This window comes from Centroberyx gerrardi, chromosome 3, assembly GCF_048128805.1.
Source record: "Centroberyx gerrardi isolate f3 chromosome 3, fCenGer3.hap1.cur.20231027, whole genome shotgun sequence".
Taxonomy (NCBI): domain Eukaryota; kingdom Metazoa; phylum Chordata; class Actinopteri; order Beryciformes; family Berycidae; genus Centroberyx; species Centroberyx gerrardi.
Window position 1 is genome coordinate 8,874,969 of NC_135999.1, and position 27,119 is coordinate 8,902,087.

Below are 27,119 nucleotides of genomic sequence, written 5' to 3' on the forward strand. Positions count from 1 at the left end.
CAGGACATGTGTGTGATTGCCACCAGTTTAACCACCTCCCTCCTTCAGAAGAGTTCACCTCTGACCTCTCTGCCACTTCCTAAGCTTTTAAGATGGAGGGATGGATGAGGAGAGAGAAGAGGAGGGATGGCAGTCTCTTCTTCCCTCCCTCTCTCTCTCTCTCTCTCTCTGTTCCTCCCTCCCTAGCGTAGCCTGGTTGGTACCAGGGTGGGCATTTGGACCTGGGGCAGCATGGGTGGGTGGGTGGGTGGGGGCGCAGTCGGCCCTGCTGATTTATCACCTGGGTAATAGGAAGTGATTGAAGGGAAATTCAAATGAACTCTCTCTGACAGGCACACATGCAGACACACACACACACACACATACACACACACACATTCACACACGCACGCACAAATTAATACTGAGGCCTAATAGACTACAGGGAGAGGGGGAACAAGACAAGGAGAGAGAGATGAGATAAAAGGATGGCATGTTAGGGAGGAAAGATGAGGAAAGGGCTTGAGACGAAGGGGATAGAAGAGTAACTACCGGTGACAGGAAAAATAAGATTTACTTGTGGGGAACGTGAGCAATTTTATTTTTTATCTCTTCATGTGGGAAGAAGAAAGAAGTAATAATGAACAAGGCTCATGTTTCAATGCAAGAAGCCAGAAGATAATGAGGAGCTTGAAATAACCACTGAAATGACAGTATATTAGTATACAGTTATAATACATTGTTGCCATCTGAAATTGAGCCTCTCATAGCACTTCTTTGCCCCTCTGTTTCTCTCTTGCTTGTCTGCTCTCTCTCTCTCTCTCTCTCTCTCTCTCTCTCTCTCTCACTCTCTCTCTCTCACACACACACACACACACACACATACACACTTAAACACACACACAACCCCACACACTGCAACAGCAGCAACATCAACAGCAGGGCCAAGTCTATCAGGCATCTTTTAGACACGTCAGTCACAACACAACATGACCCTCCTTGACCGTAACCCCAGCACCACCTCCCACCCACTGATCCACCGATCCACCCACCCACCCACACACACACACACACACACACACACCTCAGCCCACATACCAAAGAGGCTGAGCTGGGGCTGTCAGTGTGTCAGTGTTAAGGGTATAACTGTCAATCATTCCCTCTGGGAAATGCAGGCTGGGAAAGGGGGGAGGCAGGGTAGAGAGGATGAGAGAAGGGAGTGGAGGTAGAGGGACAGATAGTGATGTGGATCTGTGTGTGTGTGTGTGTGTGTGTGCGCGCGCCTGTGTGTATGCGCATGCTTGCACCTCTTTGTAATCACAATGCATTTCCTAAAGCCAGTTTGACCCCAGGGCGACCCGGAGGTTAATGCCCCCATCCCCGACCTCGACCCCTGCGGCTTGACCGGGCTCAGAGAGGACACTGACCTATGAATCATGGGTATTATAGTCTTGAGTCGTAGTCTATAGAGCGACTATAGCCAATCCCTGTCGACCTCTCGCCCTGTGCCACTCCACTCCCCATGTCGGTCAGAGGGAAGTGAATGGGGTAAAAAAGGCAAACTGCCCTGCAGGTCTTAGGTTGTGGTTCGATTCACTTCGACTCTACCAATATATGTTTGTCCTCTTGCCCTTGACATCGACTGAATAAAGAAAACTGAAGCGGGGATATCTTTAAAGGTTACGGAAACAAATGTGTCATTTTGATATATATATATATATATATATATATTCAAACTATTTCCTTAATATTGTCAAAGGGATTAGACTGGATGGGGCGAAGATTAAAAGACATTTGAGAAAAGGTAGAGAGAATATAAATGCTGCCCTGTTATTTGGTGTATTACTTACACCTGTCCATTCCACTCAGATTTACATAAAGTTCTTGCTGGGAAAGGGCTTGAGGTCAATTTAGATTCATCATGAACACACACACACACACACACACACACACACACACACACACAAACAGACACACCCTTTCTCGCTCTCTGTTTCACACACACAACATTCCCAAGATGCATCAGCATGCAGGCAGCTCCATCGCTGTCCCCGAGCAGCAGGAAGTGAGGTCATAATGAGAGCCAGGTCAATATGCTCATTAACCCCTGCAGTGTGTCTAGATTATAGGAACGTCAATAGGCCAGGCCTGACTGGGTCTCTATTACAGCCAGACTGTCTTTCAGCCCACGGAAACACAGCGGAAACAGGCCAGCAGAGGACGCTGACCTTTTCTAGTCACACAGTTCACAAAGTGAAGCACAATCAACATCAAAGGTGAATAGATTCTTATGTAACATTTTGGAAATAGAATTAAATGCTCTTATTCTTAACGATTATATTGAAATTTCACTGTGAACTTGACAAAAAATCTGACTTTTTTTTTTTCTGTTTTCTCATCATTGGCATGGCATGGCATGGCAAGGCATAGCAGGCAGGACAGGCTTTTAGCTAAAAGCAGAGACAAGCAAACTTGCAATCAAAGAGTTTGATTAGGCACCATATCTGCGCTGAATACTAAAGTTTAGTTGCAAATATGGTGGACAGTTTGCCAAGCTCTGCTGCGTATCTATGGGTGCATATCAATAGTCTCAATAATGATGCTTCCTTTTCCCATACCCTTGACAGCATAAGATTTACTTGTAAATAAATACAGGTGAAAGCAATGTAACAGTAGATCAAACAAGCAAACCTGTTTATATCTATCGAAGAATAGCAGGAGTATCAGCTGACTGAGCTGCATCCCATGGACTCTGCAATCCAGGGCTGTAGCAAGCAGGAACGATCCATAGTAAATTTAGAAATGGCCTCTATAATATCTAGTCCTGGAAACTGAGCTATGGTAAAATGATCCTGGATCTGTTCACAAACTAGAATCTCTCAGACTGTAAATTTTCAACTGTTGGAACTGTTGGAAGTATGTATTTAGCATCTTGTCATTCTCGCTCCTCATTCCCCTACATTAGCCATCCCACTGAATGGAACCCCCTACAGCCTTGTTGACCCTTGACCTGCGCCCAAACTCAGCCTCAGCCCACAGCCTGCGCGGTGCCACGCCCTTACCTTGCCAGAGTCTGGGCTCACATAGAGGTCAGAGCTGGATTGGATTGGACAGGAGGGCTGTCTGTCAAACAGGCGGTCCAATACCTCGATCTGCTGCGGCGAGAACAGCTCCCCTCTCATCTGCTTCCTGAGGAAGTCCCGCCCACCGTGGCCGTGCCCGTTGGCCAGCGGCGATTCCTGCAGCCCTGCGCGGTGGGGACAGAGAGAGAGAGGAGAATGTTAGAGGGAGGAATGTGAAGAGCATATGCAACGAGAGAAGAAGTGAAAGGAGACACAAGAGGTTTTTAAGCGAGGCAAGGAGGACAGTGTTTGTGAATCTGGTTTGTATGACAGAGGGAGAGGCGGTCAGACAGACAACAAGAGAGGAGTGATGGGAGGAATGACGAAGAGGTTTGATAAAGTAAATCACGATGTGGAGAACGCAGTGAGAGCAAAGTATGGAATAAAATGAACCCCAGTGGGCTGATATGGGACTGAGTGACTCCTTAGATGGTGGAGACTCGGGGAAAATGCTATACAAATGCAATCCATTACCAAGCACACTCTCTTTCTCCCTCTTACTCTCTCAAAAACTCTTGCCTCTCACACACACACTCTGTCTCTCTTGTCATATCACACATACACACACAGACACACACAAATATATATTGCTTTGGTATCAGTATTAGACTGTGAGCTCTCGTATCCTGCAGTTATTGCAAGGCTGAGGGACTGAACGAGACAATTATAAGAACTCTGAAGAGTCGCGGCCCACAAATGATTAGAAAAGAGAGAACGAGAGAAAAAGATAAAGAGAAAAAGGGGATGAGGGTGAAAATCCCCGCTATAGAGCCAATTCATCGCTCCAAACCGCTCCTGAGAGCCTATTTTAGTCCTGGGGGTCACTGTGTGTTTGGTGTGTGTGTGTGTGTGTGTGTCCAGCAGCAGGGGGAGTGATATGACAGACAGGTGGAGAGGGGGAAGGGGCTTCAAATATATATATTTTTTTCCATTTGGACTGAGAATACAGATCCATTTGCGCCAGGCTATGGCCCTCAAGAAAAAAAAGAGAGTGATGTAGCAAGAAAGCAAGAAAAAGAAAAAGAAAGAAAGAAAGAGTAATCAGTCTGACTTTGATAGCGTATTTATAAAACAAAAACAATGCCTTCTTTCTTTTTGACACACTCAATTCAGTACTATAGTTTTATAATGGCCATTATATTAAACCACCACTCCACACCTGCAGTAATAATTAATTATAATAAACATAATAAACAGGTAGCAAACTGCATTTTCCCAGTTTATGAGTGGCAATCTCTCATAGGTGACTTGAGTATGAAAAATAAAATTTGAAAACAAACTTTCAAAAATGGTAAGCCTTTAGTTTTACATCTACCTGGCCTGGCACACTGGCACAAACAGTGTCTTTCAGTTCAGGTGAAAGACTGCAGACAATCCTCAATTTCTAGTATCCACCTGCTCGAAAAAAAAACTCACACAGCGCTGCTTAACTCACAGAACCTCGCTCTATCTTTTCGGTACACAAAAACCCTTTCTCTCACTCTCTCACAAACACACTCCTTGATCATAATCTCTCTTTCTCTCTTACAGTCACAGATGCACACACACACACACAGAGATGCTGAGAGCAGTGTGACTGTATGGTCCAGGTCTCTGGTGACAGACCAATCAGGGGGGAGATAAAGCCAGTATGATGCTTTAGCTTGGTAACCCACGGCGACCCATTTAATCCCACCGGCCAGTCCCCATGATGGAATTCAATTGATCAATCATGTAGCTCTGATGGCACCATTTCAGCCAGCTTATTGCTTTCTCTCTGTCACACACACACACACACACATACACACACACACACACACATACACACACACACACACACACACACACGTATACACCCTGAAAGACTGACCCATGCCCGTCACGACAGAACACCCACAAAGGAACAGAGAAAGACAGAGAATGAGAGAGACAGAGTGGGAGAGAGTACCTGTGCTGTACTTGAGCATCAAGAACAAAGCTTTTACTTATGATAATCAATATCATCCATTCATGTGTGTGTGTGTGTGTGTGTGTGTGTGTGTGTGTGGGTGTGGGTGGGTGGGTGCGGGTGTGGGTGGGTGGGTAGCTTGATATCCGGCTGGTCTTATTGTGTCCATGGATGGGTAAAGAAACTCATTGCCGTGACGGGTTAAATCCTATTCACTGTCGGGCACACACACACACACACACACACACACACACACACTCACACACACACAGCTGCTTCTATCTCTGTGAGTCAGTCTCGGAAGGGAAGCTCTTCTCTTCCCTCTTTTTCAGAGCAGAACAAAACAAACAATGAGCCCTTATTGTTCTCTCCTTTCTGCCTTTTTCCTCTCTCTTCCTCCTTCTCTCTCTCTCTCTCTCTCTCTCTCTCTCTCTCTCTCCCTCCCTCCCTCCATCACTCTCACCCTCTCGCTTGGCCTACCTTGGCCATTTTTCATCACCCTAGAAACAGTAGAATGGAAGTAGAGTGGAATTATTGAATCGAAATACCTCGAGAGTTAGAGGGGTTGTTTGCCATCTGTTTGTGTGTGTAAATGCACATTTGGTGTGTGTGTGTGTGTGTGTGTGTGTGTGTGTGTATGTCTATGGGGGGTAGGACATCACTGGGGTGCATCTTTTTGCACTTGACATAGATTACCATACTGATAGGACAAGGGTCGTAAGTCTGACCTCACAGACCCAGCCTGTGAGTGTGTGTGTGTGTGTGTGTGTGTGTGTGTGTGCCCCTCTAAACTCCAGAGATCAAAGTTTTAGAGGGTGGGGCGGTGGTTGGGGGGGGGCAGAGAGAGGAACTCAGGATGGAGCTCCCTCCCTCCCTCCACTCCTCCCTCCTCCCTCCTCCCCTCTCCTCCTCTCCGTCTCTTGCTTACTCTCAGCCTCTTTTATCTGGTAAGCCGCTGCATGTCACAGTGGATGCACAAGGGGGTGAGAGGTCAACTTGGCATTCTGGGTAAATGCCACTGACACTATTTCTTCTTCATGCTTCTTCAAGAGACTTCTGACCAACCAATGTATCTTGTTACAGATAGATCGATACAGTTTCCTTCAAAAAATACGGAGAATACTCTTCACACACAAGGTTCAAGTAAAAAAAAAGACATTCCCTTCCCTATCAAACAGGCCCACCCGTCCTACCTCCCACACCCTTCTCTCATGCACACACACACACACACACATACACACACACACATACACACACACCCTCTGTGTATAGGAGAATAGGTTGAGACACAATAGTCCCCTTTTGGCCCCACAAGTCAAGTTCTTCCATTCACTCCCATTCATTCACATTCTGCCTCCGGTCACCCCCCACTTCCCCTTGCTTTGGCTGGGGCCACAGGTCACCACAGGGCTTTACCCCCACACACTCCTCCTGCTAACACGCACACGCACGCACACACACACACACACACACACACACACACACACACACACACACTACCAATCCCGCCCTCCAGTGTTCCCATCCCTTGCACAGCTGCCGTTTCTATGCTTATAAGGTACAGCAGATATACAGGCTTGCCTACAACCGCACATGGTCAAGGTCTTACGGGAAACACACACACACACAGTAGACATGATGGTGTCTGGTGTAGCAGAGTGTCCCCGTTTAAAATCTAGTGTAGCTGAGCATTTCAGTGCTAAAGTGAGACTTTATTGATCTTTATTGAGGTCAGAGGTCAGGGTCAATAGGGATTCAGTGACTTGCTCAAAGGCACTTCAGTAGGGCAGATGCTTGATGCTTGAACCTCGGTCCTCTGGTTGAAAGACGGCTTCTCTACCCGCTAAGCAGGAGCGAGCCCCTTTTTCCACTCCTGTTTGAATGCGTTTTCCCCTCATGGAGGATCTATCAAATGTTAAACTGGTAAAAAGAGATACGGCACTGTTCCCCTGTATGGCTGAGGAAGGGTCTACTCTTCCTTAGCAGACTGGTAAATGCTTTGTTTTGCCCATAGAAGGCAGAAGTTTGAGCAAAGCCTGACACTGCGGTTCACTGTAGCAGTCTGATTGTATATAACAGTCACTCACGCACAGAGATAGACATGATAGCCTCTGAGTGTATTACTGTAAGAGAAGGCCGTGTGATTCCTCCCCTTATATTTGCATATGTGTGTGTCTGCGTGTTTCTGTGTGTGTGTGAGTGTGTTTAAGTCTGTTTGCGCCTGTTTGTGTATGTATGAATGCGAATGTGTGTGTGAGTGTATGTAAGCTTGCATGAGTGTGTATGTGTGTGTGTGTATGTCTGTGTGTGTGTGTGTGTATGTGTGTGTGTATGTGCGTGCGTGTCCGTCCATGTCAGTGCATGCTGTTCCCCCTGTCGCCCCTTGCTGTGTGTGTGTGTCATTATCCAGCGGGGGCTGCTCTAATGGAAGCTGTGATTAGCAATGCTGTTAATTAGACCACAGAGCCAACCGCGCAGACCTCTGCCACAGAAATACTGCAGATAAAACACACATGCAGCCGGGTGATGTGGAGCGACGCAACGCTCGAAAGCATTGTGGATGCTTCAGTGAAACAAGTGAAGTGATACAGTGTTTTAAATTCGACTTAAGACACTAACACGAGGCCCTGTCGCATTAAAAACCGACAGACAGAACACACATGTAGCAACATGTAGTGTACTTGGAGAACAAAGTGAAATAATAACGCTGTTAATTAGATTACAGAATTACAGACTTCAACTACAGATCCCACCGCAGAGTCTTTGCCGCAGAAATACCATTAAAGCACACATAATAGTTTGGTGTACAGGAATGAAATTATCCATGATTCATTTGTTTATTCTTGCCAAAGAAATACAACATAGACCATGAAAGCAAACCTATGACGGTCGCTTTGCTCTATTCTGCATGATATTCTGAGAAGTGCTCTGATTCAAGAGTGTGTCAGTCAAAGACAGCAGATTATTTGCCAACTGATGATGATCAGTAATGATGGCAATATAAATTGTTTGCAGTGATCACATCTGTATGTTTCAGTTAAAAGTTGTTCACAAAGTGAGGTCAGCTTTAACCAGACATTTGTGCAATTTGATTCTTTTACACAAAGTATCTGACTACTCCAGTGTAGAGAGAGCTGAGCTCTCTAGGAGGAGGACACGCATGGTAATTCTTCATCTGTACAGTTTGTGTGTGTGTGTGTGTGTGTGTGTGTGTGTGTCTGAGCTGGGTCTAAAGTCTTCGTGCTCTGTTGGTGGGGAGGTGGTCCGTATCCGAGCGCAGCGCATCAGAACGTTCAGAGCACACCGGGGGTTCACCCTGGAATCTGCTGGAATGTTTTGGAAACGCAGAGGCAGTGGGAATAGGACCCCATAACTGTATGTGTGTGTGTGTGTGTGTGAGAGAGAGAGAGAGAGAGAGAGAGAGAGCCCCCAGTGGCGTTCTGTCACCCCCCCTTCGCTCCGACATCTGGTCCTGTCTCATTTACCGTAGGAGACTGTCTTTGTGATGGCTTTTTAATGCCACTGACACTACCACACCATACACACACACACACACACACACACACATCCCTACACGTGCACAAATACATATGCACATACACGTATACACATGCACACACACATACAGTACATATGTGAACACCCTCATGTGCACACAAGCTCACGCCTTTATGCAACATGCATACAACATTGATCCAATATGACAAGGCATGTGATCAATAGTGCATGCATAAACTAACTTCTAAGGTAGCTCTCCAGTGAAACAGTGTTAGTAAACATAGAGGTTATCTGAATGAAGATGTTTGGTTTAGAGCTCTCACAACTCCTCTATTATACACACACACACACACACACACACACACACACACACATCTGTCATTGATCCTGATGTGCTTCGCTCTTTCCATCTGTGCTCTCCATGCTGGAAGGGAAAGGAGGGGGTCTGGAGACCGTCCATCATCATATAATGTGTGTGTGTGTGTGTGTGTGTGTGTGTGTCTGTGCATGTGTAATATATGTCAGTATTCCAGCATATCTGAGTACATGCCATTCTCACCAAAACTCTTTTGGTGATACAATCATTTGCAAACACACAGACATACAAAGACACTCAGACCTACACACACATTTTTGCTCACCTTCGTCCCTCTTCCTCTTGCCTGCATCAGCAGCTGAGCTGATACCCAGAATGCCACTGATGGAGTAGGAGGAGCCGGCTGAGTCGCTGGTCACCGCTGAGACCTGTGTGGCGGCCACGGACGTCGCTACATAGAGACACATGAAGGACAAACAGGTCAGTTTGAAGGAGGACAAGGGACAGACAAGATAAAGTACACATATATATTTTTTACATGGTAGGTTTCATTATCTCATGGTCCCTTGAAAAATTCAAAACCCATTACAGAATTTAGAGATCACTCTGAAAGTCTGACCACTGCTCAGAGATGGAGCCGCATCTGGAACCAGATGAGCCTGTGGTCGCTGAAGACTGAGTCCCACCTGAACCGCCTCTGATGCCAATATATACCCCACTTATTATTCCTTTTATCTCAATAAAAAGTAAAATACTTAAAAGAGTAGTCTGCTCACTTAATCAATTGTGATAGTGCGCTATAATTCCCAAAATGAAACCAGACTATTGCTGTCACAAATAGTATAGTAGCCCCAATAAACTGCGTCGGCTTTCATTTAGGAGGATTTTCGAGGTTTCATGTTGGATTTTCTGTGAAATCTTTGAAGTCCTTTTTGGCCGACTTTTAAGTGACATTTCTAAACCAGTAAAAAAAAGGAGAGATACACAGTACACAGTATTGTGCTCTTATTATGTGGTATTAAAAAATCCTACACGCAGCATCTTTTACGAACAATTAAATTATCAGATGTTACATAAAAACATAAAATCACTGTGGATGACATATGCCAGAAGTAAGGTGATTTAGAGAGCCTTTATAGCATGAAACAAACATCTCAGCTAAGTTGCTGCATATCATATAATATCAACGGGTCTTGTATGAGAATCTCATAGGATTTTAACCTGCAGCGTTCACGCACACAAAGTGAATGGTATTGCATCTGTAATGTGGGGCGCATACAAAATGCAATGCAGACTGATCAACAGATGAAAAAAAAAACTCTGAGAGATTGCGTGTGTGCTCAATACTAGTTATGCCGATTTAAATAGCAAGCCAGTTTCCACCAACTCAGATTTGTCCTTCTTTGTCTATATTTTGGAGAGCAACGATCCACCTCCTGATTCTGATATTTGTGGTATTTCCACAACCAAAAGCATACAAATAAACCAAAAAATCACAAAAATCTAGGAGTAAACACCATATAGTATAAACCCTGCACATAATTCCACTCCCCAGATTCCATACAGATGCAATTTAATCCTGTGAAACTTGACTTGGCTACAGTCTAAATTGAAACTCCAGCAGAGACACAAAGGACAGGACTCTGTCTGTGTTTTCTTCCTCCATGTCTCTCTCTCTAATCTTCCCCCTGGAGGAGACAAGTTCCTCGCTGGGCGACAAAGCTACGTACTTGTCACCGCTTCACTGACACACACACATTCTGCAACCAACCGACACACACACACACGCGCTCTCACACGCAGAAGCATACACACACTCACTCCCTGGTCCCTTATCTGTGCCCCTGTCAGCGGACGTGGGGCTGAGTGACAGTACGGTATCCCAGGAGGGACAGAAAGGTGTGGAGACATCCTAATCCTCTCTCCCAGCAGACCCCCCAAACACAGAAAGACAAGAAAGAAAAAGAGAAGAAAAAAAAAAAGAGAAACGACAAACCAGAGGATCAAGGTCCCTCCCAGCCGTTACTCCTTCGCTAACGACATGGAGAGCATAATGAATGCATATCCCTCCTTTTTTCCCATCACTTGATTTAGCACTTCAATTATCTGATTTTCCTTTCTCTTTCTTTTCACTCGTTTTCTTTTTTTTTTTTTTATCAGAACGCAACGCTTTTATTCTCCAAATCCAAATGTTCAATTTTCCGCCTGGGAGTGGGACCCATTTATCTGTGTAATCTGTAAGTGTATGTGTGTGTGTGTGTGTGTGTCTGTGTGTGAGTGAGTGAGTGCATCTATGTGTGGGTGCATGTATGTGTGTGCATGTGTGTGTGTGAGTGCGTGTGCATGTGTGCTTTATGTGTGTATAAAGGCGTCAGGGAGCGGTGTGTGTGAAATTAATTTAGAGTAAGAAACGAAGTGTGATTATGAAGATCTGAGAGAGACCGAAACACAATCCACTGCAGGGCGAGAGAGAGAGAGAGAGGCTTTCATATTTATTTGTATTCCGAGTTATTTATTGAATAAAAGGAGATAATGTTGCAGTTATGCTTGTAATAGATATATTGCCTCGGTCTGAAACTATAAACTACAAATAAACAGCAGAACCTTGTTGCTCTGAGCCAGGGTTGGGGTCCATTCACTCTCAATTCACTCCAGTTCAAAATGTAAATTCAAATCAGCATTTTAATGATAGAGCCTCCATTCTCAATAATTTGTTGAGACTGGATAAAAGAACTTTGTTATTTCCAGATTTTGAATGTTGAGGGCGATGCACTTATTGAATTTGCTGTGAATTGTGAATTTCGAAACGACTTTCATTGGACGACATGGCACAGAGCATTTCGAGTGTGTGTCCACGCAGGTTTCGCTGTAAGTTAAGGTCCAGAATTTCAATACGTTTCGCCGTAGCTCCACTCCTGAGAGATTCAGTCCAACATGGTTCTGCTGTAAAAATGACTTTGACAGTTGGAAGCAGGCTTTAAAGCAGCGGCCTACCTAAGTTGTGAGCTGACACTGAGCCCGTTTGGCCAGGAGGCTGCTGAACCTTAGTCCGAATGATCCTGCAGGAGGAGAGAAGAGATATTAGTGCGTGTGATGTGGTTGTGCGTGTGTGTGTGTGTGTGTGTGTGTGTGAGAGAGAGAGAGAGAGAGAGAGAGTATGCGTGTTAAGGGGGTGGGGATTCTGAATAAGAGTGACAGAGAGAACATGACCATCGTGGGAGCAAAACTGTGTGTACATGTGTGTGTGTGCGTGCGTGCGTGCGTGCGTGTGTGTGCGTGTGTGTGTGTGTGTGTGTGTGTGTGAAGTGGCTGAGGCAGGCTGACATGGCAGAGGGGCCTCACACTTCCTGCTTGGCTGCTCATGCAAGCCTTTTCTTCCTCCTCTCCTTCCTTTCTTTTCTTTTCCTTTCCTTTCCTTTCCTTTCCTTTCCTTTCCTTACCTTTCCTTTCCTTTCCTTACCTTTCCTGTCCTTTCCTTTCCTTACGTATATATTTCTCTCTTTACTGCCGCCCACCTTACTTCCCTCTCGCTCTCTTTCTGTCTGCCTCTCTTGATCCCTCTTTCTCTCTATCTCTCTCTCAATTTCACTATCCCTCCCTCTCTCTGCCTCTATGCTCAGGGGAAAGGGGTTGTCATTGTACCATCGTGTTGAACCACTGAGCTGCAGCCACTTCATACATATGGAGACTGGGGCCTCTTTGCTATTCTCTTTTCCTCACCAGCACACACACACACACACACACACACACACACACACACATATAAAACACACAATATTCTATTGCTCTACCTACACTCGGTACCTGTTGCTATAAAGTGATACTGAGGACTCTGTAGTATTCACGCAGACATGCACACACACACGCACACACACACACACACACATTACACAGACTGTGGTACCTGTTGATGGAGCTGACGCTGGGGACGCTGTCGTTGTCACACACTCTCTCGGCCAGGAGCCTGTCCCGGATCTCCCAGGCAAACATGGTGGGGTTTTGGCGTTTGTAATCGGCGATCTTGTCGACCACTTTGGGTGTAGCAACCTTTGGTTTGGATCCCCCGATCACCCCGGGGCGGATACTGCCCGTCTCGTAGTACCTGCCAATCACACCACCAGGGAGACACACTCGTTGGTCGCAAGGAGCGGCACAGAGGGGGGGTTGCATTCTGAGAAGCAGGAGTGTTACATGAATGCTGTTGTTGGGTTAAATCTCCCAAATGTAAGCTTCATGTTTCCAGCTGACATTCGTGCATTTTTGCAAATCCCACAAGGTGTTTCAAATGAGTTGGAATTTACTCAACGCATCTCGGACCATGTTATCGTGAAATTCAAAACATCACAAATAAAAATGGGGTTTTCATGCGACAGCAGTATGTTAGAATGTTGATGTTGATCAGTTTGATCAGGCTGAAGTCTATATGTTCCTGGTCATGTGACCTGACCAGTGATCCTACATCTGTACTCTTATTGTGAGAGGATCAAATGCCACCTAACCAACAATCCCAGCAAGTTAGGGTTAGATGGTTGTTAATAACGGACACCTGAGTTTTGCATTGGACTTGATTCTACCAGCTTTGCCTCTCAAAACTAAAACATACGCAGCTGCTGTAATCACAACATGGCTGACACTACTATTTCACAACCGGCGACAGCAAAGCTCTGACTTCATGATGTTGAGTTCTGCCTCGCTGCTGAACTCAGTAGTAAGACTCTGGCCTCCAAAGAAACGGTATTAAAAAACAAAACACCTCGCTGTAGTTTTTCTGGCCGTTTAGCTCAGCCTTCCTGGTGGAGATTCGGACACTGTTCCACCCAGCCTCGACTCGTTTTTTGCCTCCTGGCTCCCCAACGGAGCAATGACCTTCCCGCTCCAGTCAGGACTAGAGAGTCACTCCCTGTCTTCTGACGTGAATTCAGAACTCATCTCTTCAAGAAACACTTCACGTCGCCCCTGTCCCCTGCCCTCCTCCTCCTCCACGTGCACCTGATCTTGCAAAAAATGATCCTCCTGTCTTGTAGAAAAATCTGCCTGGCTTTTCTGCTCGGGTCTTATTTCTTAACCTGGCAGTTTTTTATATTACACAGAAATATTCTCGGGACAAAGAAATGTTTCCTCGTTGTAATGTTGCACTCATCGGAATTTGCTGTGAATAAACAGCGTCAGCTAAATGCCTAAATGGCTAAAATGACACCTGCCAAACAATATTTCTAATATCTGACTAATACTTTCAATGATTCTTACATTCTTTGATGATTTCACATTTTGGCATGCTACAGAGGTAAAGAGAGGGTGGCACTGACACACACACACACACACACACACACACACACACACACACACACACAGATTCAGGCGTTTCGTGTCCACCATGGCTATTTCATGAATGTATTTGCATGCAGAAGGGGCATGGGGGCAGGGGGTGGGAGGACAGCAAATGCGCTACACAGCTTGCAGAAAAGGGGGGATGCTGTGTGTGGATGCAAGCTGTCAGTCAGTCTTAAACCTGCTGCTCTCTCTCTCTCTCTCTTTCTCTGTCTCTCTCTCCCTCTCTCTCTCTCTCTCTCTCTCTCCATCGCTGTACGGTAGAGTAATCCCTTCCGTGAAGATGTGTGTTCCTGCATATGTGTGTTTCCTTGTCTTTCTTTGTGTGTGCGCGCGCGTGTGTGTGTGTGTGTGTGTGTGTGTGTGCGCATGTTGTGCATACGTGGGTGTGTGCAGTTCTACTATTCACAGCTGGAGTATAAACACAGCTAAAGGAAAAACAATCTATTTTCAAATGGAAAACTATTTAAATTATTCACAGCTGAATCATTGGTGAATAAACGAGCATGGTTATTGATATCCGCACATCGCTGAGCCAATACACACACACACACATACGCACACACACTGCATGGACGCACACACACCTACACACACATGCACGCACACACACAGGGTGGTAGAGTTGGTGTTTTTGTTCTGCTGGCACCAGAGAGACAGAGAGGAGAGGATAAAACAACCCTCCCTCCCTCCTTCCATCCCTCGATCCCCTCTCCTCCCCCCTCACGGTAACGCTTCAGTGAGTTGAACGGCCAGGACAGGGGAGAGAGAGAGAGAGAGAGAGAGAGAGAGAGAGAGAGAGAGAGAGAGAGAGAGAGAGAGAGAGAGAGAGGGAGAACAATGAGCAACACATTTTTTGATATAGCTGAGGGTCGCTGTAGCTAATCCTTCCCCTCCGTCCCCACAAATGGTCTCTCTCTCATTCTTTTTTTTTCTTTCTCTCACTCTCTTTTTCAGCACCCTTTTCCCCTTTTGATTGTGTTCCTTGTTCTTGTCTTTCTCCCATTCTCCATCTCCCTCTGTCTTTTTTGGGCGCAGAAATATGGTACCACTTTCATTTTGATGCTAATTCTAAAAAGTGATGAATCTTTTCCCTTTTGTGCCCCTTTCTTCTCTGAGGGATGGAACGAGCAGGGATTTACTCTTGAATTTAGCTTTGAAAAGGGAGAGAGAGAGAGAGAAAAGGGGGGCGGATAGAGAGACACAGAAATATAGAGAAGGGGTGGAAGAGAAATACAGGATATAGAAAGGGAAGAGAAAGGTGAAAAGAGGGGAAAAAAGGCAGAAAAAAATGAGTATTAGTGGCAAAACGGGAGAGAGGAGAGTGGAGTGAGAGAAATGAGAGACAGAGAAATAAGGGGCAAGGGGAAAGGGAGACAGACAGTACGGAGAATGGTGCAGTTTGTACATGCTGGGGGAATTGAAGGAACGGCAGAATGGACAGTGAATGAGTCGATGCAGATATGTGACCTTACAGCAGCTTCGGTCTGACACAGAACCAGCCGTTGTTCGTTTATTCCCATTGACGATACTGGAAAAATGAACCGGACGCATAAAGATAACCGCGTTCTGCACTGACATTTTTTGGTCATCCTGGTCCATCCTGGCAAAACTGACATTTGAACACTTTGCACTGCAAGATGGTGTCGGAAATAATGCCGTCAAACCAGGATGCCGACATTTTTCTACACCTTGGCCAAGTGTCTCTGAGTCACGACGGAGTCACACCACCTCGCACTCGGCTGATGCACTGCTGCGTGTGTGAAAAGGGTGTGATTCTGTCCAGGATTGTCACTATTTGTGCTTGTGTGTGTGTGTGTGTGTGTGTGTGTGTGCACATTACCTGCCCAGTATCTTGCTGACACATCCGTGGCTGACTCGTAGCTGGCGGGAGATATCGCAGGGCCGGACCCCTTGGTGGGCGAGCTCTACGATTCGCTGTCGCACGACATCTGGGAGCGGCCTGCCGTTTACAAACACGCCACCGAGCTGGTTCACCCCGCCATGTCCTGCAAGAGAGAGCCGCACAGTGTGAGAACGTGAAGGATGAGAGAGAGATTACGGAGAAGTGGAAGAAAATAATCAACATTACAGCTATTATTTAGTTTGGCCTTGGTTCAAGCCACTGAGCAAGATGAGGTAGCATAAAGCGTTGAAATTAGAAAGGGCGGAATGAGCTTTGCTGTTACTGGCGGGGCAATGAAATGAAACAAAAAACATAAACTTATTCAGAGGTGAGTAACTCACATGCAGGTTGAAAAATCAACCAAGAAAAATGAGTAGAAATGTTGAGAGTTTTAGAAAAGTAAAAAGCTTGCAACTTTAATTACATGTGCTCAAAATAAAAGGTACACAGTGAGCAACAAAAATCAATGACTACAAACATTTTGATTTACTTCATCACTAGTGTCCTTCTGTGCATTAGGTCTGTTGTGGAGCTGATCTACTCATCTAATTCAACTGCAAGTTTTTGGAAAAGCATGAAATTGGACCGGAGGAAGAGCTGCATTAAATCATGCTTCCTCATTCCGGTATGATCAAGTTCAGGGTGATCAATTCACAACCCCAGCTCACCTCTTTTTGAAATAGTTGTATTTATTTTTTAAAAAGGCAGACTGACTAAGAATATATGTATTCTCAGGGGAGTGGTTGCAGGAGGAGGTAGAGTTACACAAACATCCACATTCACACGTGAGAGCAGCTCAGTTCGACTGCAGTCATAACTGTTGACTGCTGAGCGGCTCCACTGAAGCAGATGAAGGTAAAATGCCTTGCTCAAGCACACCTTAACCGTTATTGCATGTTACATAAACATGGTGTATCTGTAGCACGCCTCACTAGTCATTCATAAGTGTCTGCCCTTTCCAGAAGTTACACTCCAGTCCGGGGTGAAGCCTCTAGCTGCTCTGCTCTAATCCCACCTGGCCTCTCCCGCTCTCATTTCTCTTGTCCAGTAAAAGGCAGAAGGAGGGAGAATCGCTCTCTAAGGCTTCAACTCATGATGTTGTGGTTGTGTCATCAAGAATTTGTTCCTATAAGCCAACAGCTGGTAAATCTGTATTCTTAAGTTAAATGACAACATGCTCGGCAAAAATCTAAGCAGATCAGCTCCCTTGAGGAACTGGCCAACCCTAAAACGAAGAGCTTTCCTGGGATAATCTTTAAAAATATTTGAAACAAATTGTTTTTAAAAGTGAGTGCAAGAAACCACGTTTATGTTGGCATTGATATTCCTTTGTATATGTGTATGAATTGTTTTTGAAGTTTGGTTAATCAGCAGTATAGTAACTTTGGCAGAGCCAGATTCTCTGGGTTTGGATCCCACAGCTGCTGGCCCCTAGCTGGAGCCAAATTACTATCTGAAATAGATTTGATTTCTTTTCTGCAATTGATTGATCTTGCTTTACATAATGGAATCAGTTAGTCTATTCCAAAGTACAAACTTTGCCCATTTTGCACCCCGGGCAGGTTTAGCAAACGCTCCAAGTAAATGTAGGGATTCCAATTAATTATTGACCAAGGCCCTCGCCCCTTACTTAAAGACACACTAATATTCCCCCTGAGGAAATGGAAATATAAGAGGAAATTAATGTAAGAGTGGTATATAGAATAGAATAGAATAGAATAGAATAGAACAGAATAGAATAGAGCTTGGTAGTCAAGCTGAAGCTGAACATCGTTGTAAGTCTTAAAGCTTTGGGATTGTCATACACAATGTCTACATCCTCCTGTCCCTCTGCTACTGGAGCCATGAGAGAGCAAATTATAGCTGCCGGTTTGGTTTGTCCATTTGACAAACTTCCATTTCTGACTAAAGTAAAGGAGTAGGGAAATGAGTAGAAAAGTGTTGTTAGAGTAGAGCAAAATGGAGAATTAAGCAGATTGATTTGTAGCAATACAGTGAGCAATAGCAAGATACAGTATGTATGTATGTTGAGACTGTGACAGAGAGAGAGAGAGAGAGAGAGAGAGAGAGAGAGAGAGATGTCTTTCATTTCAGCAAGAATCTCTCCCTCTCTCCTACAGTATATATATATATATATCTCACCAAAAGCAGAGTGTAAATCAACCAGAATATTTCTCCACCACATAATCCACTGGCTTTTGTATTACCATAGTGATTACGTCTTTAGGGGAATCACACACACACACACACACACACACACACACACACACACACATGCACACACACACACACACACACACACACACACACTAATCCTAGCTGTGGGGGTAATAGATTTTAAACACATTACCCCAGCAGGGATCCCCCCTAAAACACAAAGCTGTCCCCTGAACCTGTTCCCCTGTCCTCTTCTTTCCTCTATCCGCATAAAATAAACACACACACACTAACACACACACACACACACACACACACACACACACATACAGAGTCTCCTCCAGCCCAAATATAAATAGATACACACAGAGGATATTACAGAAATGTGAAGTCTAGAGGGGCTCATTCTGTGAAGTCAAACAGAGCTATTTCTAACGGGTGATGTGGATGGTCACTCTCTTACTCACTCTCTCTTTTTTTTTTTTAGATAGGAAAAGACTCATTATGCAGATGCCTGCTGCAAACAGCACAATTTGAAAAGCAATCCCTCTTCATATAGCCTAGACAAAGTTATATCCATCCATACAGTGCCCATTTGAGCTATATATAAGCCTTAATGGTCAAAGTCATGAAACGGAAAAATCTGAATTTGGCAGATATCATAAAAGCATCAGATTTATCAACAGCAACAAAAACAGTCATTAATTATCAAGGCTGTTCAGTTAAAGGAGCATTCCACTGATTCACACAGATTGGTCCCTATGACTTTACCAGAAATGGAAATCATGATGGTGATGTCACACACACACACACACACACACACACATAGAAACATTTTCAGATATTTCTCAGAAAGAGCCTGCTGACCTACATGGGGAAAGTCAACTCCTCAACTCTCTCTTTCTCTTTCTCTCTCTCTCTCTCTCTCTCTCTCTCTCTCTCTCTCTCTCTCTCTCTCCCTCCCTCCCTGTCTCTCTCTCTCTCTGTCTGTGAATGCTTTGGGAGTTGTGTGAAGGCATTATTCCTTCCCCCTTCCTTTATTATTATTTCCTGAAACCTTTCCTGCTTGCTTTGGTGAATAAAAGCACAGTTTGTTGCAGGGTCGTTTAGAGAAGCGTCGTCCTCCTCCTCGCCATAGGTATGTGTGGAGCAGAGTCTCTCTCTCTCTCGCTCTCTCTCTCTCTCTCTCTCTCTCTCTCTCTCTCCCCCAGATAAGAGTAAATGAAATGGTTCCTTTCTCCCTTCCTATCTGGGCCAGGGCGAGAAATACGCCTTGCTTTGTAAAGCGATGGAGAGGAATGACTTGTGACCTACAAAAACCTGCAGATAACTATTTATTCACTTATCTGTGTATTTACTGTTGGCATTAGACGTCCAGGCTCTCACCATTCTTGGGGTAGGCTATAGGGATTATGTGTTTGAAATTTATTTCCAAGCGTATAGAGGCTAAATACTGATAGGTAGGGAAAACTTAAACATTCTGTAAAGGCATTTGTTTATCGGGCTACTGAAGCCTAATTCTCAGAATAAGTGATATTATTTTTCATTTGATTTAGGCTATCTGCCACGTTTGTACACAATACAATGACATTTTAACCATGGGTTTATATAGCAAGGTATGGCATCATCCCTTAGCCTAAGTGAGTCCAAATCGGATCTTTTAGGTTTTTATCATTAGAATGGAGTGAAAAGTTCAAGCAAAAAATGCTCAGAAATTAATTTGGAAACCATATCTAAAAACATCACATCATGGACAAGAATTCAGGACCAATGTTCCCTTGAAACTATGTGAGTTTGATGGCTGACTAATAATTTATTACAGACCTTATCAGTCATCGGCCATTGCTCCACTTGTCCCCATTAGTTTAATCAATATAGGTAGGTTTGGAAGTTTTGTGGCAAATTATACTAGATACAAGGCTGTTGTCATACCTTAGTTCCCCTGATTTTCACCATCGTCCTGTAAAAGCTGCACTAAAGTCAGTCTATACTCCAGAGGGAAACGTGCAAACTGCTGGCAACAGCTTCATTTTCATCCTCATTTGGGTAGAGAGCGACAGAAAGAAGCAGAGGAGGACAGAGGCAGCCAGGGGACCAGGGGTCATTATGCGTCCCTGTTGTATTTTATTTATTTACCCTTTATGGGAGCTGACTTCAGAACCGAGCACCTCCTTAAATGTTTGATTGATTCACTGTTTCTTTCCGGGAGGAAAAAAAAAATACAGAGATAAAGCAGAATATATTCGGGCTCCCCCATCCAGAAAATAAGGTCCATTAGGCGCTCTGTCTCTCTCTTTCCCTCTCTCTTTCTCTCTGTCACCCAGTCTCTCTCTCTCTCTCTCTCTCTCTCTCTCTCTCATCTCTCATCTACCTCGTCACGGCCTAACGACTCAAAAATAAGGCAAAAGAAAAATCGCAACAAACGCCATCGGTTCTTTCTCTCTCTCTCCTTCTCTCTCTTTAAAAAAAAGACTAGAAATTACTTTTGGCTGAAAAAACGTTTGGAAAGTTGCCCGCGAGAATACAGATGAAGCAAATTTCCTTGTGCAAACAGTGAATAGATCTGTGAGATGTGCCAGGCAGGCGTTTTGGAAGTAGTTTTATTTTCATGGAGGGTGAAATAATTGATATTTTGTCGGTGGAAACGGCTCGGGGAAGCTTGTTAAACAACGATTGGATTTATTTTTTGCTTCATCAATAGTTGTCCTATTCAACAGAAGTCTATTTCCCACAGAGATTCCCGATGAGGAAAAAAAAAAAGTGCAGTCTGATTAGCTCTAAAACACGTGGACGGATCCTGGTTTGTTAGAAATTCAAATATAAAATAGCCATATACTATTTAATCTAATTCCTATTTCCATTCTTTCGGATTTTTAAACAGACAGGTCGGGATATCGTTTGATTCGATTTGTGGGATTATGTTATTGTGTTTTTATTTCATGCTGAATAGAAAACACGGTTTAACAAACTAGTCTATTTTTGCACAATATGTGTGTTGGACCGATTTTTTTTTCTTTTCTCTGAGTCAAGTCACCAAGATCGCCTCGATAGGCTATATAGCCCTGCCTACTTAATATTCAGCATGCCACCATTACCATTACAATATGTGATTATGAAATCCAGCTCATTATCATCACAATTATCTGGTTATAGATTTTTTTTTTATACATCACTGCGAAATATTTGTGCCTGATGTTTTGCGATATAAACAAAACCCAGAGTGAACAAACTTAAAACCACGTGTTTTCTTCCAGTTTTTACATGAATTGTTTGATTTATATGAGGATTTCAGAATTGCTCCATTGTTACTCATTCAACAGCTGAGCCCGGCCTTGGCTTGGTGCGGTCTTGGTAGCTACTTTCTGACTGTCGTGATTACAAGACTTTGTTATTTTACAGCGTGAATGGAATTGGTTACTCAAATAATTTATATACATAATACATTTTGTCGCAAAATGAAACAATACAAACAACGTGTATTATTTATTATGCGCAAAATCCTCTTGTAAATGGTTGTCAACTTTTTTTGTAGGCCTTGTAGGAGAATCACACTGTTGTAGTGGACACACACACAGGCACGCACACACACACACACACAGAGAGAGAGAGAGAGAGAGAGAGAGAGATCTGCTTGTGAAACCTTTTACTGATCTTGTCTTGACTGAAGCAGAAGCACTTTGCGAACTTAATTTTAGAAAGGTCCTATATAGGCTACAGATAAAGTTAGTAACATTATAATTATATAGGCCTACTACACCCCCAACACACGCACACACACACAGACACACACACACACACACACACACACACACAGGGGGGAATACACAGCCCACATCCAGGCTCCCCAAACAACATTTCCACGCGTCACAGTCGATTCCTCCCAACCTCTCTCTCTCCACCTTTGACATTTTTTGGCTGTAATCGTTTTAAAGCGTCTCCGGGCTTTGACATATATAACTTTAGCTCCGCTGTTGCCGTCAACACCGCGGATCATTGGCTTTGGTGAAACGGCAGAGAGAGGAAACGTGATTCGTTCTAGCTTTTGGAAATGTGTGTGTTTTTTAATCCTGCGGGATAACGCACCGTGGGAAGCGCTGTCATTCACACAGCACGGGAGTGTGAGAGGACAAGTCCTCTCCGGGACACAAACACAGCAATAAGATGTATATAATAGGCTATATTACACGCTGAAATGCCTCCAGGACGCTTCATTCGGTGTTAAGGTGCGTTGAGAGGCAAATTATAGCTTGCAGAGACACCAAGCTGCGAAAAGGGGAGTGTGGAAAATATAGTATCCTAAAATCGGCCTAAGAGTCTATCCTTCATGTAAAAAAATAAAAATGCCTATTAATTAGGCCTATGAATAGCAGCCTGTAATAGCCATTTCATATTACTTGAGGCCTCTATTTTAAAGCCAAAGTTTGGAGGACCTTTCTCAATTTGCAGAAGGAGAGATAGGCTATTATTTCGGATATTAGGCTATTAATTCAGATATTAAATGTTAGCCCATGTCGGAATTTATTTAGCTATAGGCGAAATATTCGATAGTTGAGGACAATCGTCTAATTAGCCTAGTTTTCTTATAAGCTGGACAGTGTTTGCTGTTAGGTGCCTGAAAGATTATGAAGAACAGAAGGTCTCTTGATTTTTTTTTTCTTTAAATATCAACACCCGTGCGTGTCATTTCACTGAGAAGAAGAAGAAAAAACAAATCGTAGAGAAAGAAAACGAGGTCCATCTGGAGGGAGGGAAAGTGAAAGCGGAGAGGGCAGGAAAAACAAAGCAGGGCCCGCCATGTCACGACTGAGTGACCAAGTTGTCTCCTGTCGTCCTGTTCTCCCCCCAGGTTCCCAAGCCTCTGCCCTGCTGAAGTGTCCTTGAGCAAGACACTGAACCCCGAACCGGCTGCTGCGTGTCTGAACCTGCGCTCTGACCCGGGAGAGTGAAGAGACAATCTCCCTACGGGGATCAATCGAGTCTCACGTTGTTTTTATTGTAAGACCTCAGCACATCTCCGACTGCACCTATGTGTGTGTGTGTGTGTGTGTGTGTGTGTGTGTGTGTGTGTGTGTGTGTGTGTGTGTGTGTGTGAGTGTGTGTGTGTGTGTGGGTGTGTGTGTGTGTCTGCCTAACCTGGTTATGTGTTTGTGGATCAAGTTCAGCTTTTAGTCATGCTTTGTTACCCCGATGGCTCTTCTGATCTCTCTCTCTCACACTCTCTCTCTCTCTCTCTCTCTCTCTCTGACCCCTGCACCCCCACACCCCTTCTTCCCTCCACAGGGGAAAAACACAGCAAAACGTCTCACACAAAGCAGCCATGCACCACCACCACCAACAAAATACACAATATATATATATACGTTTCACAATTCACAACAGCACTCCAGCTCCTCATCCCACGCTAATTTTGCACGTTTGATGTAGCTTATAGATATATAAAACAAGACTTAAAAATTTCAAGTGATAGACAACAAATGTACAAATAAAGAAAGGTGCCTCACAAGGCAATGCTTCAAAAACATAACTTAGTTTTGCATGCACAGATCAAAAACACACTGCAAAAAATGTCCATCTTAACAAGTCATTTAGTCTAACATTGAGTCTTTACATCTTGTTTTCCAACAAACGAGTGAAAATATTTGCCAACGGGGTGAGATAATTCACTTGTGCATCACTTGCTTCCACAGCAGTTTCACCATGTTTCGAGAATTGTCTTGAAACGAACGACAGCATCTTGAAATAAGGCAGATCACTCCACTAGTATTGAAATAATGTCACTTGATGCGAGAAGAAAAGTCTCGAAACAAGCTGATTTGCATTATACACAAATGTTCAATTATTTCAGCAGATTGTCAGACGTCTTGCATTAGTTTTAAATAATAAAAAAAGATTTTCTGAGTGAATGCATGATTAAACGAGTTATTAAGATGGATGTTTTCTTTTTTGCAGTGCATGGATGGTGCAGCTGGACTGGGCACTGTGCGCCCATATTGCTGCATCTATACATACAGGCTCTAGCTGCTGGTGCTGCCGGACCAGGGCTTGTTTGGGGAAGATGGGGAGGGCATGCAGATGGTGCAAATTATAAACTTATAAACTTACTGTGCATTGCTGCAAACGGGTCGTGCTTACAGTGAATCTCCATCAGTACGGTGGGGATGGAGGGCCCCAGTACGGTATAAGGGGTCTTGGAAATGCCACCGGACGCCCCGCTTCAGGCGGTCACTACACCGAGAGACCGTGACCTCCAAAAAAAATGCAAAGGGGTCCAAGTTCCCTTCAAAAGGAAGAACTTTTTTTTTTTTTTTTTTGCTCAATTAATTACAAAAAAAGAAGAGGAAAAAAAAAGAAAAAGAAAGAGTTTAGTTGATTGACAAGGTGATACAGGCTATACTCTGATTCAAACGTATTACCAGATGGAAAAATGTGGAAAATGTGAGGTTTAGAGAGGGACAGGAAGGAAGAAATGGCTTCAAAAATATCTATCAGAGCCGGGCTCCGTCCTGGGCACCGGGCACCGCACCGTGTCTGCTTTGGCGTCTCCAAAACCAGAGGAGAGAAACAACAGTAACAGCGCTCATTCCCTCAGCTGCTCATCGACGCTGAGGAGCCTCAGTCCAAGGGAGCGAAAATGTAAAACTTGTGGGAAATATGGAGGCCAAACGAAGTATTCCTCCCTCCCTTTCTCTCCTTCTCGGTCCGCTGGCCGTGACCCCTGAACTGCGACTAAACCGGTGGAGGCTAAACTCTCTCCTCTCAGTCTGGTCAAAATATTTAATGTAGAAAAAAAAACCTCAGTTTAAACAACAAAAATATTCGTTACAAATCCACGGTCGGGTGTTTTTCCCCCCCAGTTCATTCGCTGTACATTCTTCTTGTTAGAAACCGTCCTCGGCCGTTGCTTTCACATTAACACTTGGTAAACTCCCATCAATAAAGCGAGTGGAGCAGACGAGCGCGCACATCTTGAAGTCTCATATCCACCGTGCCAAAAATACCAAAAAAAATTACAAAGCGAGGAAAAAAATGAGAAGGAAAACCCAACAAACTCTGGTGAGATTAAAACCTGCTCAGGTTGACTTGAGAGTTGTTATCCCGTCTGTTTGAGCGAAAGGCAGCTCTGGGTCACTCCGCGCTCTCTCTCTCTCTCTCTCTCTCTCTCTCTCTCTCTCTCTCTCTCTCTCTCTCTCTCTCTCTCTCTCTCTCTCTCTCTCTTCTCTCACTCTCTCTCTCTCTCTGTGTTGACCAGAACTCACTGCACAAAACGTGTAGGATTCCCGGTTATGTGTGAGTTTGGGTACGAATTTCTCCGCGTGGGAAACGGGAAAAAGAAACAGTCCTGCCCAAATTGACCGGTACTTTTCTCCGAGCTGACGGGTGGAAACGCCACAGCTGTGATACAAACAAGAACATATAGAGAACTATACTATGAAAAGCTGCCTGCGCGTCCCTGTCCAGAGCGCCCAGCGTCCACGGTGGCGCACGCCGCGTTTCAGGACCTGCTCTCGTGCGGACAGCGCCCGCGCTCCCAGCCCCCTGGAACCCTAACCCACACGCGCCGGCCAACTGCCCGTCACTCACAGCGGAGCCGGCCAATCACGGCCCGAGCGCTGCCTCCACGTCACCGCCGACCCCAGATAGGATCGAATGGGGGATCGCCGTGATTGGCCGGTGTGAATCCCGTGGGCCAATGACGCGCCGCACGAATTGTCCGCCGACCAATGGGGAGCCTCGGCGAAGCGACGCAGGGCTCGGGGAGTAGATGATCGTATGTTTAATTTCAATTAACGAGGTAAAAAACCTAATGCCTTTATACCCATTTGCGCTCAATTTATTCATGTCAATATTAAATGGCTAATTAATTGAGTATTACTAAAAAATGAGGCTTAGTTGCAGCAAGGCTTTATAAAATAGGAAATGCTCAGGAACCCAAACACTAATTGTCCACCTTACTGCATTAGGCCTATAGCAAAAACAGAAAAAGGGAATATACGAACGAAAAAAAAAAGTCAATTTGTGTAGGCCCACAGCGTTTCAGCAAAATGCATTTAACTAAGCATTTTCCCAAACACAATAGAGAAAAAATAGACACTGCACGATTTGCATTCCTCTCACCACCTTTGTAGGCCTACTGGAGTGAGAGCTGTCAAATGTTATGAACACAAGGCTCTGCATAATTCCCCTCCTTCAACACAATGCTATAAATCTTTAGCTTGAAGGAGAGTAGGGGAGGCATATGAAACATGCATTCCCACTCATTACTTAATTGATTGTGGATCCAAACGGATGCCATTTTAATGAAATGCAGTTGGCGAGCATCGCATTTACACTCCAAACTGAGAGGGATTCAATACGTGTCCGTCCCACCTGATTTGAGAGGGCATATCTAAGCCTCGCCCCTGTAATATTAACAACACAAATAGCCTAAAGCATAAACCAAATTAAAAAGTGTTATTTCCCCTCTTCCTGTTTCTCGACATTTAATCATTTCAGCTCCCTCCTCGGTGCTTATTCTGCACACACAGGTCTTGGATTGGACATTTTTAGGCCTACAATACAGGACAGAAACACGTTACCCCTCCTAATATTAACAACATCATTAGAGGTTCTGTCGTCATTAAGGAATCTGATGTTTACAGTGGCACACAAACAGAAAACAACAATAACAACAATAAGAGCCTTTACCTTACGGGCCCACATGTAGTTATTTGCAGTTTTTTTTATCCTCAGAAGAATTATAGGCATGGCGTACCTCAAGGCAATGCCTTTGGTACCGAAAAGGTCAAAGTATGATATTATTGAGTTTATTCATGTGAATTTCTTATTGGTAAATTTCTTGCTTTGCTTTAGAGGCTTCTATCATAATGTGCTAAGACATTTTTACCT

General features: G+C 44.4%; 1 protein-coding gene across 2 annotated transcripts in view; it reads right to left on the minus strand.

Annotated features, from left to right (window-relative positions):
- pax5 (paired box 5) overlaps positions 1–27,119 on the minus strand; it is a 44,149-nt gene that overhangs the window by 12,090 nt on the left and 4,940 nt on the right. The window contains exons 1-6 of one of the 2 annotated variants that reach the window (XM_078291459.1): positions 24,336–24,378; positions 16,014–16,179; positions 12,747–12,944; positions 11,837–11,901; positions 9,168–9,293; positions 3,126–3,226 (exon numbers count right to left, since the gene is read on the minus strand). In XM_078291459.1, the coding sequence (XP_078147585.1) occupies positions 3,126–3,226; positions 9,168–9,293; positions 11,837–11,901; positions 12,747–12,944; positions 16,014–16,179; positions 24,336–24,378 (699 nt within the window). Of the gene's footprint in view, positions 1–3,125; positions 3,227–9,167; positions 9,294–11,836; positions 11,902–12,746; positions 12,945–16,013; positions 16,180–24,335; positions 24,379–27,119 lie in introns of those variants that run through there. The other variant, XM_078291456.1, reaches the window with a different exon arrangement.